The 15306-nt window shown below is 33.9% G+C and overlaps 1 protein-coding gene across 3 annotated transcripts in view; it reads right to left on the bottom strand.

Moving 5' to 3' along the window:
• Tpr (translocated promoter region, nuclear basket protein) overlaps nt 1-15306 on the bottom strand; it is a 94452-nt gene that overhangs the window by 68745 nt on the left and 10401 nt on the right. For all 3 annotated transcript variants that reach the window (XM_004643982.3, XM_023704109.1, XM_023704110.1), the window contains exons 3-12: nt 15076-15149; nt 10192-10288; nt 9019-9122; nt 8473-8637; nt 7924-8016; nt 7417-7497; nt 7245-7332; nt 6163-6303; nt 5698-5789; nt 5254-5451 (exon numbers count right to left, since the gene is read on the bottom strand). In XM_004643982.3, the coding sequence (XP_004644039.1) occupies nt 5254-5451; nt 5698-5789; nt 6163-6303; nt 7245-7332; nt 7417-7497; nt 7924-8016; nt 8473-8637; nt 9019-9122; nt 10192-10288; nt 15076-15149 (1133 nt within the window). The remainder of the gene's footprint in view (nt 1-5253; nt 5452-5697; nt 5790-6162; nt 6304-7244; nt 7333-7416; nt 7498-7923; nt 8017-8472; nt 8638-9018; nt 9123-10191; nt 10289-15075; nt 15150-15306) is intronic.

Here is a 15306-nt window from a genome sequence, read left to right as displayed (position 1 = left end):
AAAAAAAAAAAAAGAACCCTACTGACAAAGGAAAGTTCAAGTCCTGATGAATTCACAGCTGAATTCTACAAGAAATTTACAGAAGACATAATCCCTACACTCCTTAAACTCTTCAATGAAATTGAAAAGGAAGCAATCCTCTCAAAATCATTCCTGGAGGCAAGTATTATACTGATTCCAAAACCAGGGAAAGATGCCACTAAAAAAGAGAGCTACAGGCTGATCTCCCTCATGAACATTGATGCAAAAATCCTCAATAAAATCCTAGCAAATAGAATCTAGGAAATCATCCAGGAGAACATACACCATGACCAGGTAGGAGTCATCCCAGGGATGCAAGGATGGTTTAATATTTGCAAATCTATCAATGTAATACATTACATCAACAGAGCGAAAACTAAAAACTACATGACCATCTCAATTGATGCAGAAAAGGCTTCTGAAAAAGTCCAACACACATTCATGTTCAAAGTCCTACAGATAACTGGAATAGATGGCCTCTACTTCAATCTGGTAAAAGCCATTTATGAAAACCCAACGGCTAACATAATTTTAAATGGGGAAAAATTGAAATCTTTTACTCTCAGATCTGGTACAAGACAAAGATGTCCTCTATCACCAGTCCTAGTGAATATAGTTCTGGAATTAATAGCTAGAGCCATTAAGCAACAAGGAGAAATAAAAGGAATAATAAGAGGTAAAGAAAAAGTTAAATTATCACTATTTGCAGATGACATGATACTCTACTTGGAAGACCCAAAAAACTCCATCAAGAAGATACTAGAATTGATACAAAAATTCAGGAGCATAGCAGGTTATAAAGTCAATACCCAAAAGTCAATAGCATTCCTCTGCACAGATAACAAACACACTGAGAGGGGAAATTACAGAAATAATACCTTTTACAATAGCACTGAGGAAAATGAAATACCTTGGAATTTATCTAACTAAAGAAGTCAAAAATCTTTTCAAGGAAAATTACAGTACTCTGAAAATAGAGATCATAGAGTATATCAGAAAACGGAAAGATATTCCCTGCTCCTGGACAGGAAGAACCAACATTGGGAAGATGGCCATACTCCCAAAATTGCTGTACAGATTTAATGCAATCCCTATCAAACTACCATCAACATATCTCCCAGACACAGAGAAATTGTTCTTAAAATTTATTTGGAACCAGAAGACCTAGAATAGCAAAGGCAATCCTGGGCAACAAAGACAAGGGAGGATTTACAATTCCTGACTTGAAATTATACTACAAGGCTACTATGATAAAATCAGCATGGTACTGGCAACAAAATAGACCTGAGGATCAATGGAATAGATTAGAAGATGCTGAAACTCCTAAGGACACATTCAGCCACCTTATCTTTGACAAAGGGGCCAAATATATTCAGTGGAAGAAAGATAGCCTCTTTAACAAATGGTGCTGGAAAAACTGGCTCCCTACATGCCGAAAAACTAAAACTTGACCCAGGTATATCACCATGCACTAAGCTAAAGTCAAAATGGATTAAAGATATAAACACTAAATCTCCTAGAAGAGAAAGTAGGAAGAACTCTTGAAGACATAGGGTAGGGAAAGAGTTCATGAACAAAAATCAAATTGCATGCATAACACTTGAAAGAATTAACAACTGGGACCTCCTCTTGAGAAGTTTCTGCACGTCAAAAGAAATTACCAATAAAGTGAAAAGACAACCCACAATTTCGAAAAAAACTTAAGCAATCAAAGGTGTGCTCTCTAGAATTTATAAAGAAGTAAAAAAATTAGAGCACCAAAATTTAAAGACCCAATCCAGAAATGAGCACACTTCTCAGAGGACCAAATTAAATAAGCAAATAAATATATGAAAAAATGTTCCACATCACTAGCCATCCATGAAACAAATGTTGGAAGAGGCTGCAGGAAAAAGGAACCCTTCTGCACTGCTGGTGGGAATGCAGACTGGTGCAACTGTTATGGAAATCAGTGTGGACACTCGTTATAAAACTAGGACTGGAAATCCTGTTCAAATCAGCTATTCCCCTACTGGGAATTTTCCTGGAGGAACTAAAAACATCGTATCATAGTGACTGATATATGTGCACCTATGTTTATAGCAGCACAATTTATGTTGGCCAAATCTTGGAAACAACCAAGATGTCCATCACCTCAGAAAAAGATGTGGTATTTTTATACAAGGGAGTATTACTCAGCTATAAAGAATGATAAATTGGAAGCCTTCACATTTAAGTGGCTGCCACTTGAAGATATAAGTGAAATAAACCAGAACCACATGTGTAAATGTCGTACAGTCTACCTAGTATAAGAATTAAAAAGAAATACAAATAGAAAGGTATAACACAATTAAAAGCGAGAACTTGAGGATTAGACAATGAAGAGAGAGCAAGGAAAAAAGCTAGGAAATGTGACGGGGCAAAGTCATACATTTATACTTTCAAGAGTGGTAAGACAATGATCCTGAGAGTCTTCAGCAGGTCTTCGAAACTAGCAGTTAATCCGTAGGATTCTCATCCTGACTAACTACATATGCTGATACCTGTGAACTAAGTAACTGCACTGAAGATAGCAATGTGTAATAGTAGGGTCATGCTTGGAATGCCTGTCATTCTGCTCTTCTAATATGTGCTGCTTGTCATGACACGCTGGTTGCTGCCATGCTGTCTCTCAGGTAGATGTTCGTTTAAACAGAAGGGGGTGGTAAATGAATGCAGGAGACAGGAAAAGGCATGTTGCGGAACTGTCCTGCTACAATGGCTAAATATGGTTAGATTTCTAAACTTCTGTGTAAAAATATGTAATTGTTTATTCCTATTTTTTAAAATATATTTTTACTTTTTAAATTTTCTTCATATTCTGTAGGGACTTAAAGTTTAACATATGAATACTTGATGAAAAATACCTGTTCCATGTCATGCCTAAGATGTTAGATATTCAGACAGATAGTGAGGTTATGCTGAACTGCCTAGGTTGTAAGGTAATAACAATAAGCTTCTCTTCTGGAGGAGACCAAAAGTTTGCAGACCAAAAATTAAGAGAAAAAGGAGGACTGCAAGGACAGCCAACATTTTAGCCCCAGGCTTTCAAGGTCAGTGAAGACTCAGGACATAGGAGAACCCATACTGTAACATCATGTAACTCAGTTGGGTCTCAAATTTTCTGATCAAGATTATGGGAGATCACCACAGAAGAAAGTGATTGATGATGTACATTATGACTAAGGAGTCACATGGAGAGAAAACATTCTCTCAGGCTTTCACAGCGAGCAAAATGGTCAAGCAATGGCCGTGCCTCATCTACATGGCTGACACTGAGAAAGGATCTACAAACTGTGGTACAGGGTTACAGGATAAATCCTGAGGGGACTTGACTGACATTATCAGATACAAAAGCTAAATTTCTTGTTATATAGGTCCTGCTTTATCTTGGTGTTAACCATCCAGCAGAAAAATACAAAAACGAAGTATAAAAAGTGAAGCCATATTAATAGGCTGAGTTGTAAAAGGCTCAAGTCAACAACTTCTGACATTGCCAGTCTTACGGAAAACCCACTACGATTATGTACTACTAGACTACATTGGAATATTTTGCTGAATTCATGCACCTATAATATTTAAATGACAATGGAATATGCTTCTCTGACAAAACCAAACAGAAAAAGGAGATACAAAGGAAGGACCATTTTTTATCTGTATATACAAAATAGTTAGGATAGATATATAGCTACATGCTGTTAATTCAATGACTATAAAGATTTGTTCTAATAGTGTTTGTAAACAGGATATCATGTCTGCATCTTGTACTATGAATAACCACGAAGACAACAATATGCAATGTATTAATTATTGAAGCTGTCCTACTAATCGTATTTGAAAGTCTCATTGCTATTTGTTTCTGAATAAAATTAGTAAAAAAAATTATGTAGGTTTACAAGTTTAGAAAATGGCTAAGGATATTAGAATTGTTTTTAAAAGTGTGGGAAAAGTTTATGAAAGTATGAGAAAGGTTTATAAAGCCTTAAAATACATACAAATGCTAAATGATGTCATTACTTTGCTTTCACACATCGTGGATATGGAACGTAACCTCCGTTGTAAGCGAGGGAGCATTGTTAAGTCTGCAGCTGTACTGTATCCCTTCTCATACTACCTGTGGATGCTGGTAGAAGCCTTAGCCAGACAGAAACTTTTAACTGGACCCAAGGGACTGCCTGTAAACTAACTTGAAGGATGGTGCCATAGTGAGAAAGATGGAGCTTCAGGAGGGGTTTGTTGATTCCATTAGTGCAAGACTGTTAGGATTATGATTCAAAAGACAGGGCCAAGTATAGTGGCACCTGCCTGTAACCCCAGCACTTGGCAGGACGAGGAAGGAAGATTACCACAAGTTTGACACTGGTGTGGGCTATACAGTGAGTTCAGGGGCAGCCTGAACTATACAGTGAGACCTTGTCTCAAAAAACCAAAACCATAACCAAAAGAAAGAGACCTTTAGATGTAATACACCTGGATTTAAACTGGCTTAAAAACTACAACAGGAAATACTTAATTTTGAATTAAGGACAAATTTATCTTCTCCAAAAAAGAAGAAATTTGTCAGTTTAGAATAACAGACATAAATTCATTTAGCTCAAGTCCTCAGTGAGAAACATTTCCCCCTTGGCATTCTGAGTTGTACTTTGAGAGCAAAATATTTAGAATATTTTATGAAATAAAATTTAATCATTAAGTAAAAAATACTCTTCAAAAGTAAAGGATACTTAGCAATCTCACATTTTTAACATGCAACGTAAAAGTAACAAGCTAATGTGTATAAAAATACCCCTGTAAAACGGTGTAAAAAAGGAGTTCCTATCTATGGTCAAACAATATTATCATTTCTAGATAAGCTATCATAATCATCTGCAAAAGAACTACTATATATTGGTGAATTATGGAAGAGTTTCATTATAAAGACTTCAAGAACAGTCCAAGAAAATGTGGCTCTTGTCTTTCATTAGAATCCTAAAAAAAACCTTCAATCTGTCTATAAAATATAAAGTTTCTCACAATTTGAGCTAAATGAAGGCAGAACGTTTTATTATTATAGGTACTTCATAATGTAATTAAAGTTTCCAAGTGATACCATTTCAATGAAAAACATAATCAGTGTTTCCTGACCCAATCACCTTAGCAAAGAAATAGCTAGTAAATTATTTTTCATTTGCTCCTCTTCCCTCAACCCAGCTCAAAAACAGGATTGGAACAAACCTTCATAGCTTGTTCAAGCTTAACTGATAAACTTGCTACAGCTTTCTGTGCACGTTCATACTCCTCACGCTGGCGTTTCAAAATTGGCGCTTTGGCTTCAACTTCTTTCACTATTTCGTCTAGGTATTTATTAATTCTTTTGTTCTCTAGTTTCTCCAAAAGCAACTGATCCTGAGTTTCCACATAAGCATTATACAGCTGAAAACAGAAGAGGTTATTTCAAGTTGAGGCACTGAAATAGAACAATATAATTTATCTGGTTTCACAAGTATTTCACAAAAGTGGAAATGTTTACTATTCGCTAAAAAGAAAGCCTTTCCTAGAATGTTCCTCTAATCATCAGATGATTTTAAAAATAAATTGTGGAAAGAATTAAGTTTCAAATGGATCTGAATACACTTTTGTTGGAGAAGAAAATTTAACATTATTTAAAGCTTTTCTTACCTCAGTTAATTTCATGCCAGGTTTTACTATCTTAGCTACAGCTGCTGCAGTGGGAGACATGGCTGCCAGTTCTTCTTCCGACAAGATAGCTCCTATGCCAAGACATATACAGCTAGTATGTTTATGTAAAATTTCAAACTAAAAGCTACAAATAATTTTTAAAGACAAAGAAAAATTAACTACATATTATGAAACTCCTATAAGAATTCAAAATATGGCAAAACACAACTCAATAATAAAAATCAAACAAAAATGGACCCACAATTATGGTTAAGTGGTAATCATATCAGTGGCTCAGTATAGATACAGAAAAGAATACTGATTTTAAGGAAAAGAAAAACTATAATATAACGATAAAATTTCCTATATCACAGCATGATGGATAAATATTATCAATAATCAATGACATCAAACAGTTCCACAAGTTTTAGTATTTCAAAGAATTAACAACAATCATTAGCATACCTTTACGTTTTGTGGCAGAAAGCAGGTCGTTTGCATTTTCTAATTCCTTCTCCAATTTCCCTATTTTTTCAAGCATTTCCTTTTCCATTTGGTCTTTAGATTCCTCAACTTCTAGAAGATGATCTTGTATTGCTTTGTTAGCTAGAAACATTTTAAAACAGAATATTCACACATATAACCAAAATCATGCAGGCTATAAACTGTAATAGAATAGTATTTTCCCTTCAACAAACATTAAATTCTAACACTGTTATACCCAACAGTGATCTACTAAAATCCCTTTTTCTAAGTATGATCCTTAAAAGGTCTTGGCTTGGTCATGGAAGTTTGTTTCTCTTTCTGGTATTTTTTAACTGCAAGGAAAATAAAACTCAATTAGCAGAAAAGTAGCACTAGGTATATTTTTATTTTAACTTTGATCTTTATTTAGAATATAGGAAATGACTGGAAAGGACAATGAAAATGTCAGTTATCCATGTTCTTGGATACTATCATAGACTGACAACATGAAGAAAATAATAAAATTATGTCTGTGACAACATTAAGAAAATAACAAAATTATGTCCGTGAAGTACAAGTATGGGCTTTTTGGTCATTAATTCCCAACATACAACGATTTACAATGTATTAGGTATTATTCAAAGAATACAGGAGGATATGCAGAAATTACACACAAATGCTATGCTACTCAATGTAAGAGACTTGAATATAGGCAAATTTTGGTGTTTTAAGAGGGGTCCTAAAATCAATCAATTCTATGTATCATTTTAAAAATATGAAGAACGGAAGGCAATAAAGACTTCACAGTGTGCTACCAATAATTTTAAAGGGCATGTTTAATTTTAGAGTAAAAGAATACATATGGTTATTAGATCGAAGAAATAAAAAAGTAAAACCTACCTAATTTTCTAAATATAGTCTTTAGCAGTTAACTTTAAGCTTCTTAATCCATAGCCATTTGTTTCATATCAAACTTTGTTCCTATTAAGCCTACTACTAAACCAAATAATTTATGTAAACATAAAGAAATAAGACCTTATATCTAAAAACAAAGTAATTCTCCCACAATTGAAAAGGCTTACCTTCTCCAGCATCTTTCAAAAGTTTGTGTAGTTCATCCACTGCCCTTGTTAGTTCATTGCTCTTTGCCTCTGAGTCATCTGCAGCACTCTGAAAATTAGTTTTATAGTTACCTACCAGGTAGTAATCCACCATGGGTTACTATAATATATGTGGGAGAGTATATTCATTTACCTTATATAGGTTAGAGAGTTTTATGTGAGCATTTAGCTCGTTGTGAAATTTCTCTTCCATACTGGCCTGTTGTTCCTTGGCCTGAAAAACATAACAACGTCAGCAAGTCTGTAGCAACTACAACCAAATCTAGTACACAAGTAGTAGTCTACAATTTAATGTGATTCTTCAGGGCTAAAATTAAAAGAAAAACTTGAAAATCTAAAACACTAAAATTAAAATCAGTTTTCATGGTAAAAATGAATTACTTTGAGGATAAAATATACATTTTTAATAATAATTAAATAGTAGAAAAATTAATCCTTGCTCATTTTTTAAAAGAGCATTTTGGATACAAGATATCATTGCCATTTCTGGTTCTCTTTAGCCTAGCTACTTCATTTGGAAGGATTCTGGGTTGTTTTATGGTGGCAGAGACAAGAGTGAGACATGAAGTGACTAAAATAGTAAGTTTGTAAAAGCTTTAGTATTTTTGTAAAAGAAATATATTTGAGTGGTCATCTATACCTCTTTTAATTTAGTCAACAAATCCTCAACGTGCTTTTGAAGATGCTCATTTGACGTTTTTAAGCCATTCATCTGTTCTTCTAGTCTAGAAACCTGGAAATAAATGGGAAGGGAAGATGGAAGAATGCTGTATTAACTGAAACTGATTTGATAATGAGGATTATGCTGCCAACCAAAAGCAAAGTAACCTACACACACACTTTTGAAAATATGCATAAATACGAAAATGAAAAATAGCCATAGAATGTTTGATAATGCATTGTAAAAGCTTTACTTCCTGAATATGTATTTACTTCTTCAAAGCATATCATAGGAAAGAAAATACAATGTAAGAGTAGAGGATATCAAAAGTAAGCAAAAATCATAAATTCTTTATTTACATGACATTAGTTATTTTATTGCCCAAGCAGTAAAAAGCTATGTCCTCTGTATTTGGCCACTAGTCTTACACAATCCAAGTAATTAGATATACCACTAAATATGCTTAATAAACTGACACACAAATGTAAGCTCTACCTAATGATGACAGATACAATTTGACTAACTTACCTCCTCTTTTTTGTTTTCAAGATTACACTTAAGCTCTAGAATCTCATTTCCTTTTTCTCTTCCAAGAGCCAGAAGTTCATCAGTTTTGGTTTTCAACTCCGTATTCAGCCACGTATTTTGATTATGTAGCAATTCCTTTTCTTGTTCTAAGCGTTTTTCCCGATACTGAAGAAATCAAGAAAATAAATCTTTATGAGTAAAGGTAATACATGATTATATGAGATTTTTCCTAGTGGCTAAGGGACACAAGCGGTCTTTGATTTTAGAACACAAATAAGTATTTAGCACCAGAAAGAGCCTCAAAAATTAAATTTCAATAGTTTAACAAATTTCAATAGCTCAATTCTGATAGTTCAATTAAAACTATCTTCATATTTAAAAAAGGTTAAAGATTTATATAACCTGAACAGAAACCAGAGTATATCTTCATATTTAATTCCTTCATTTAAAAACAAAGAACAGCTTTTAAGTTACTTATAGATAACTTACCTGTACTTAAAATTTAATTTAGGTGAATTTGAGCATTAGGAATTACTTATTACTTGCCTTAATGGAAACATCAGAAGCTTGAAGTTCATCTAATTTTAGTTGAAGTTCACCCTTTGTTGCATTGCTTTCTTTAAGTTTTTCATTTAAACGTTTAACATCCTCTAGAAAGGGCAAGTAAGATTTTGCAAGTAATGGTTAGTTAACATTCAGAGAAAAGAAAGATTAAAAAATACAAAGTACTAGCTAAAGTATAAAGTTGTTGTTTAGCTCCTTATTTTGTTTCTGCCATACTTGGAAGTTTAATTTTAACTAATAAATAATAAGGAATCAAAACGTATATCCAGGGGCCGGGGAGATTGCTCAGTAGAATAAGTGCTTCCCTGGCAAGCACAGGATCTTAGTTCCATCCCTGGTTCTGCCAAAAACAAAAACAAAAACAAAAACAAAAACAAAAAACCCTTCATATCCAATCAAAAACATTAAGAAGAGTTACTTTAAAATAATACTTAAGGTACAGTCAATAACAACCTTAACATGCTAAGTACATACTCAGAGCTACTAAAATTTAAAAAATAGTACTTTATGTTAAAAGTCAGAAATACACATTTAACTTTTAATGCTTATAATCTAGCTTTTTAGGAAAACAATTTAATTCTATTTACCCCTGATCACCATAATGACACATACAATGAAGTACCTCTTTTTGAGACTGAAAAGTACAATTAACAAGTTGAACATTACTGAACAACATAAATATGTGCAAATCTTTCCCTCATTTTATAGTTTTCAAAACCTTTAAGGAAACAATGAGAACAAAATACTACAACTTGTTTAGTCTTGTTTCACCTAAATATACCAGCTGTTTTATAACCCATAGTTCTATGGTTTTACACAATGTTCTTTTCATTTATAATAGTAAATGCTAATAGATAATAGAGTTGTATAACATAAAGAAGTTTAAGCTTTACAGCTGAATATTTAAACTTTTCCTCTAGATATTATAAGTACCACAATAGTAAGTTTTTGGTCCAAATTACTATCTCAAAATGTTTTTCAATTATGCATTTTTTTGATACTTCTTCAAATCCTTGGTAACATTTTAGGAAAAAAAATAGGTTACTACACTGGACTATTCTATAAAAACATGGGCAACACAGATTAAAGGTGAATTTTTAGTAGTATCAGAAGAGAAGGGAAAGATGGCTTAAAACGTAAAACATTTCTTCATACCTGTTAAGTATTCAAGTTCTTGAGATAATCTCTCATTGGTTCTAATTAAGTCTCTTTTCTCAGCTTCTAACTCTTCCTTTGTTCTTGTAAATTGGCTCTGTCAGACAAAGTAACATATTTACGAAAATCAAGTTGGAAAATCAATATGGGAACTGGTACATGGAATTATCACTTGTTAACCCCTGAAGTTTGAAGATGTTTTCTCTTACAATTTCATATACCCACAATTTTCAAAATTTTCATAATCTCAACTCCTTTTTTAAAAAAATGTATTTAGTACAGGGTCTATAGCTTCTCACTACACAGATTGGGACTCATAGTGATCCTGTTCTCAGCCTCCTAAGCGCTGGAATTTCAGGCACATGCCACCACGCCAGGACTCAGTGGCCAGCTCAGGATGTTCTGGGGGTGGGGCTGGCATGGCATGTCAGGATTGAATCCTGGTCCCTGTGCCTGCCTAAGCAGGTGCTTTAGTCTGCTGAGCTATATGGCCAGCCCAAGACTCCTGCTCTTAATTTTGCTTTTAGAACATTTTTGAGGCTCATGAAAATTTTTCCTTTATCTTTTAATACATAATAGTATAGTAATTACCAAAGTGAGTAGTTATAAGATATTTAATGTACTTTATTCTTTGCTTGCATAAAAATGTGAAAAATATTGTTTCATTTACTTTAGTTCAAATTTCTCCAAGAGATTCCTAGAAATGAAATTACTTAGAATTCGCTTTGTCAAAAAGCTTCGCAGTAAGACATGGTCTCTCATACATTTAATGAGTTAAGTACTAATCTCAAACCACTCAAATAAGAACTGAGTTTTGAAAAGAGAAAAAGTTGCCTCCCCTCTTCTTTTAAGAAAGAAATTCTCTTTGCTTATTTCTCCCATAAATGACTTCCTGGTAATTTGAAAAGCAGTCACGTATTATAACTTTTTAATAGTTCATTTTCATGTTACTTTATGACAATTTAAATTTTTAATTGGATTGAGTTTATCATTTATTTTATTATTATTATGTATTTGGTATAGGGCCGCACTACGCAGCTTGGACTCAATAGTGATCTTCCTGTCTCAGCCTCCCTAGTGCTGGGATTACATGTACATACCAAGCCTGGTCTAGTGGCTGGCCCAGTATGTCTGGGGGTGGGGCCAGTTTGGCATGTAGTGCGGGGGACTGAACCACAATCCCTACACTTGCCTAAGCAGGTGCTTAATTCACTGAGCTAACTCACCAGCCTTATTTTTTTTTTCTTTTTTCTTAATTTTATTTATTTTTGTTCTGGAAATTTCAGGTTTATGTTTTCTTAAAACCAGACACTAAAACAGAAAGAGACATTAATTTACTGAACTTTTGCATAAACATTTCAATTTATTTCATATAAAACTGCATATAAACTATACTTCATTATTGATTTAAAAATAAGCCCAATTTAAAAAAAAAAAGTCTCTTCCTGTTTCAGGAGAAACACTTTAAATTCAAGTTTTCTTTTAACATCTTCACTCAGTTCTAAGGGAACCAGAATGGCTGCTTCCTGCCTCACTCAATGACCCTCTTGCTTTATAACAGGCCTAAAAGGCTAAGGCAGGTAATAACGCCTTTTGAAGCACTGTCCTTCGCCCCTTCCCTTCTTTGGGTCCTGGCTGCCATGAACTGAACAATTTCTTGTGTCATGATCTTTCTTCATGATTTTTCTGCCTTAGACTTTAACTAAGAATCTTTTTGTTTTGCTGATCATTTCCTCACTGTGATTTTCCAACAGGTCATCACCAAGGTCAATGCTAAGGAGGTTTCTCTCTATATTCAAGTTTTATGGTTTTGGATCACATGCAGGTCTTTTATACATTCTGAGATTTTCTGTATAATGAAATATAAGGGTTCAATTTCACTCATTCGTATTCAGAAACCCAGTTTCTCAAAATTTATGATATAATGCTTAAGACCCTCTGCCACTCTTACAAAAAGTTGACTATATATTTTTAGTTGTATATTCGCTGTTGTAGTCCACTGATCTGTATTTTTTATACCAGTGTGACACTGTTTTGATTATTCCATCCTTGTAACACAATCTTTTTTTTTTTTAAATCTTTATTTATTTGGTACAGGGTCTCACTATGTAGTACGGACTTGTAGTGATCCTCCCGTCTCAGCCTTCCCACCTCTGGGATGATAGGCGAGTGTCACTATGCCCAGTTTCAGTGGCTAGCACAACTTGCCAGAGGTTCCAGGGTCGGCACAGCATGTGGTTCCAGGGACTGAGCCTGGGTCCTTGCGCTTGTCAGGCATGTGCTCAGACTGCCAAGCTATCTCCTTGTTTGTAACATAATCTTATACCAGGAAATGTGATGCCTCCAATTTCCATACAAATTCTAGAGATTTCTTCAATTTTTATTAGGAATGCCACTGGAGTCAGGCTTGGTTGTTCAATTCTGCAATCCCAGCACATAGGAGGCTAAGACAGGAGGATTACTCCAACTTCAAAACTAGTTTGGTCTATACAGTCAGTTTAAGGCTGGCTTAAACTACATAGTGAGACTGTCTCAAAAAACCAAATAAAGAATGTTGCTGGAATTTTGTTCAGGGCACAGAGTACCTTTCCATTTATTCATAACCCCTTCAATTACTGCTTGTTTTATGAGTATAAATCTCTCACTTCTTTCATTATATTTATAACTAATTATAAATGAGATTTCCTTGATTTCTTATTTGGCTGGGTTATAACTTGTACACAAAAATGCCAGATTTCTGTATACTGATTTTGTATTTTACAGGTTCATAAAATTCATTCATCTTAAGATGTTTGCGGAATGCATGGCTTTTTCTACATAAATTATCTGCAAAGACATAATTTCACTTATTTTTCTGATTTTTTTTTCCTTTTTGACATCTAACTGCTCTTGCTCTATAGTTTTACATTCATAAATGTGACAAGAGCAGGCTCTTTGCCTTATGCACTGTATCTTAATGAAAAAGATCCATTTATTCTTTAAAATTTTTTTATAGGAAAAACAGTAGCTACAGTTTGGACTTGAATTGTCCTCCGAAGGCCTATGTGTTTATTGGCATATGATGAATGATGAATGCTACTGATTTTTGTGTAAAGTTTGTATCCCGCTATTACTAAATTTGCTTATTTCTAGTCTTTCAGTGAAATTTTTTGGATCTTCCATGTAAAGACTCATGGCTTCTCCACACAATTTAACTTCTTCCTTTCTTACACATATCTCTTCAGTTTTTCTTGCTTGATTGCTCTTATTGTTCCAAATATTGTGTTGAATAATAGCGGCAATAGATATTCTCACTTTTTCCCTAATTTTAGAGGATTCAGGCCTTTGTCATGAGTGGCTTTTAGCAGATTAATGTACCTTCTTCTCTTACCTATTATGCTCAAATGTTTTTATCCTAAATGGATGTTGTACTCTGTCTACTGAAATGACCAAGTGAATTTTTTATCTTCTGTGATGTATTACATTTATTGACTTGCATGTTATGCAACGAATCTTGTTTGTTATGATGTACAATCATTTTGATGATTTTCTGCATTTTGTTTTCCAGCACCTTGTTGCCAATTTTTCCTTTTTTTTTTTTGAGACAGAGTCTCGCTATGTAGTATAGGCTGGTTTCAAACTCATGGCTGTCCTCCTGCCTCAGCCTACCAAGTGCTGGGATTACAAGTGTGCACCACCATCCCTACTACATCCACATTAATTATAGAGTTCGGCCTGTAGCTTTTTTTTGTTTGAGTTCTTTTTTAGCTTTAAAATCAGAGTTATGCTAGCTTCCAGAAGGGATTTTAGTACTCCTTCCCTTTCAATTTTATTGAAGAGTTTGGAGAATATTGGTGTTACATCTTCTTTAAAGTTCATGGAATTTGACAGAGAAACCATCAAAGTTCTCATGGAATTCGAGAGTGAAACCATCAGTGTCTGGGATTTTTCTCAGTTGGAAGTTTTTTTCTATTACTTCTTCAATTCCTTTGACTGATATGGGTTACTCAGGATTTTTATATTTTTTTTGGTTAAGCTTTATAGTTCATATGTATGTAGCAATGTATTAATCTCTAATATCCACTTTATTCAAGTAGAGGCTCTCAACTTCAGGAGGACATGCTGTGATTATGCCTTCCACATTTCTAATTATACTATTTGGGTCCTTCCTTTCATAGTTAAGACTAGGTAGGGACTTGTTAACTTTGTTTACTCTTTCAAAGAATCAACTCTTCAACTCTTCATGTTGTTTTTAGTCTCAATTTTAATTTCTGCTATGATCTTTGTAATTCCTTCCTTGTATGAGCTTTGATTTGCATTGTTCTTGTTTTCTAAGATCATGAGGTTTTTTATTTATACTCACTGCTTTTCTGCTTTGAGATTCACAGCTAGATTCTTAGGAATGCTTTCATTGTATCCCATAGATTCCAGTATGTAGTTCTAGGAACACTGCTTGAACCTAGGTATGTCTACTTTCTTGATTTCTGAGACTCACTGTTTAAGAGGATACTGTTTAATTTCCATGTGTTTTCATAATTTCTGTCACTGATTTACAGCTTCACAGCACTATGATCTGATAGTATAAATGGGAGATCAAACTATTATTATCAATGCTCTCTCTAAATAGCTGTTTAACAATGTCAATTCATCCAAATCCTCAACATCAAAATTTTGGAATATCTAGACTGTAACAGACATACATAATTTCTATTGAATAAAAGGAATGTCCAATCTCTCAATAAAACAAGAACCAATCATGAAATTTGTATGTGCATATTTTTGATATGCAGCATTTTCTAATAGAATTTGTTTTACTGATCATATCTAATAAATACAATTAAAGACTAGAAAACAACCTTTAGTGTCACATACACAATTAGTTTTATTCACAGTAGTAACTTTTACCTGAATGGTGATGTTGCGATCCTGAGCAATTTCTAGTTCTTTGTTTTTCTCAGTCAGTGTCTTCAGTTGATTATCTAAATAAAATAAATTCTATTAACATATGCAGAGCTAGATGTATACCCACATATATAGCTTAAAAATTCCAGTGTGTATTTTTATCCAACTGCAACCCTCACGTAATTTTAAAATGGAAGAAACCGAAGCCCAGGGGGCCTGCCCCTTAGCTCAGTT

The sequence above is a fragment of the Octodon degus genome, unplaced genomic scaffold (genome assembly GCF_000260255.1).
Source record: "Octodon degus isolate 3935 unplaced genomic scaffold, OctDeg1.0 scaffold00188, whole genome shotgun sequence".
NCBI classification, from domain to species: Eukaryota; Metazoa; Chordata; class Mammalia; order Rodentia; family Octodontidae; genus Octodon; species Octodon degus.
The sequence above is the reverse complement of the archived record's forward strand: the minus strand, read 5'-3'. Positions and strand labels throughout refer to the sequence as shown.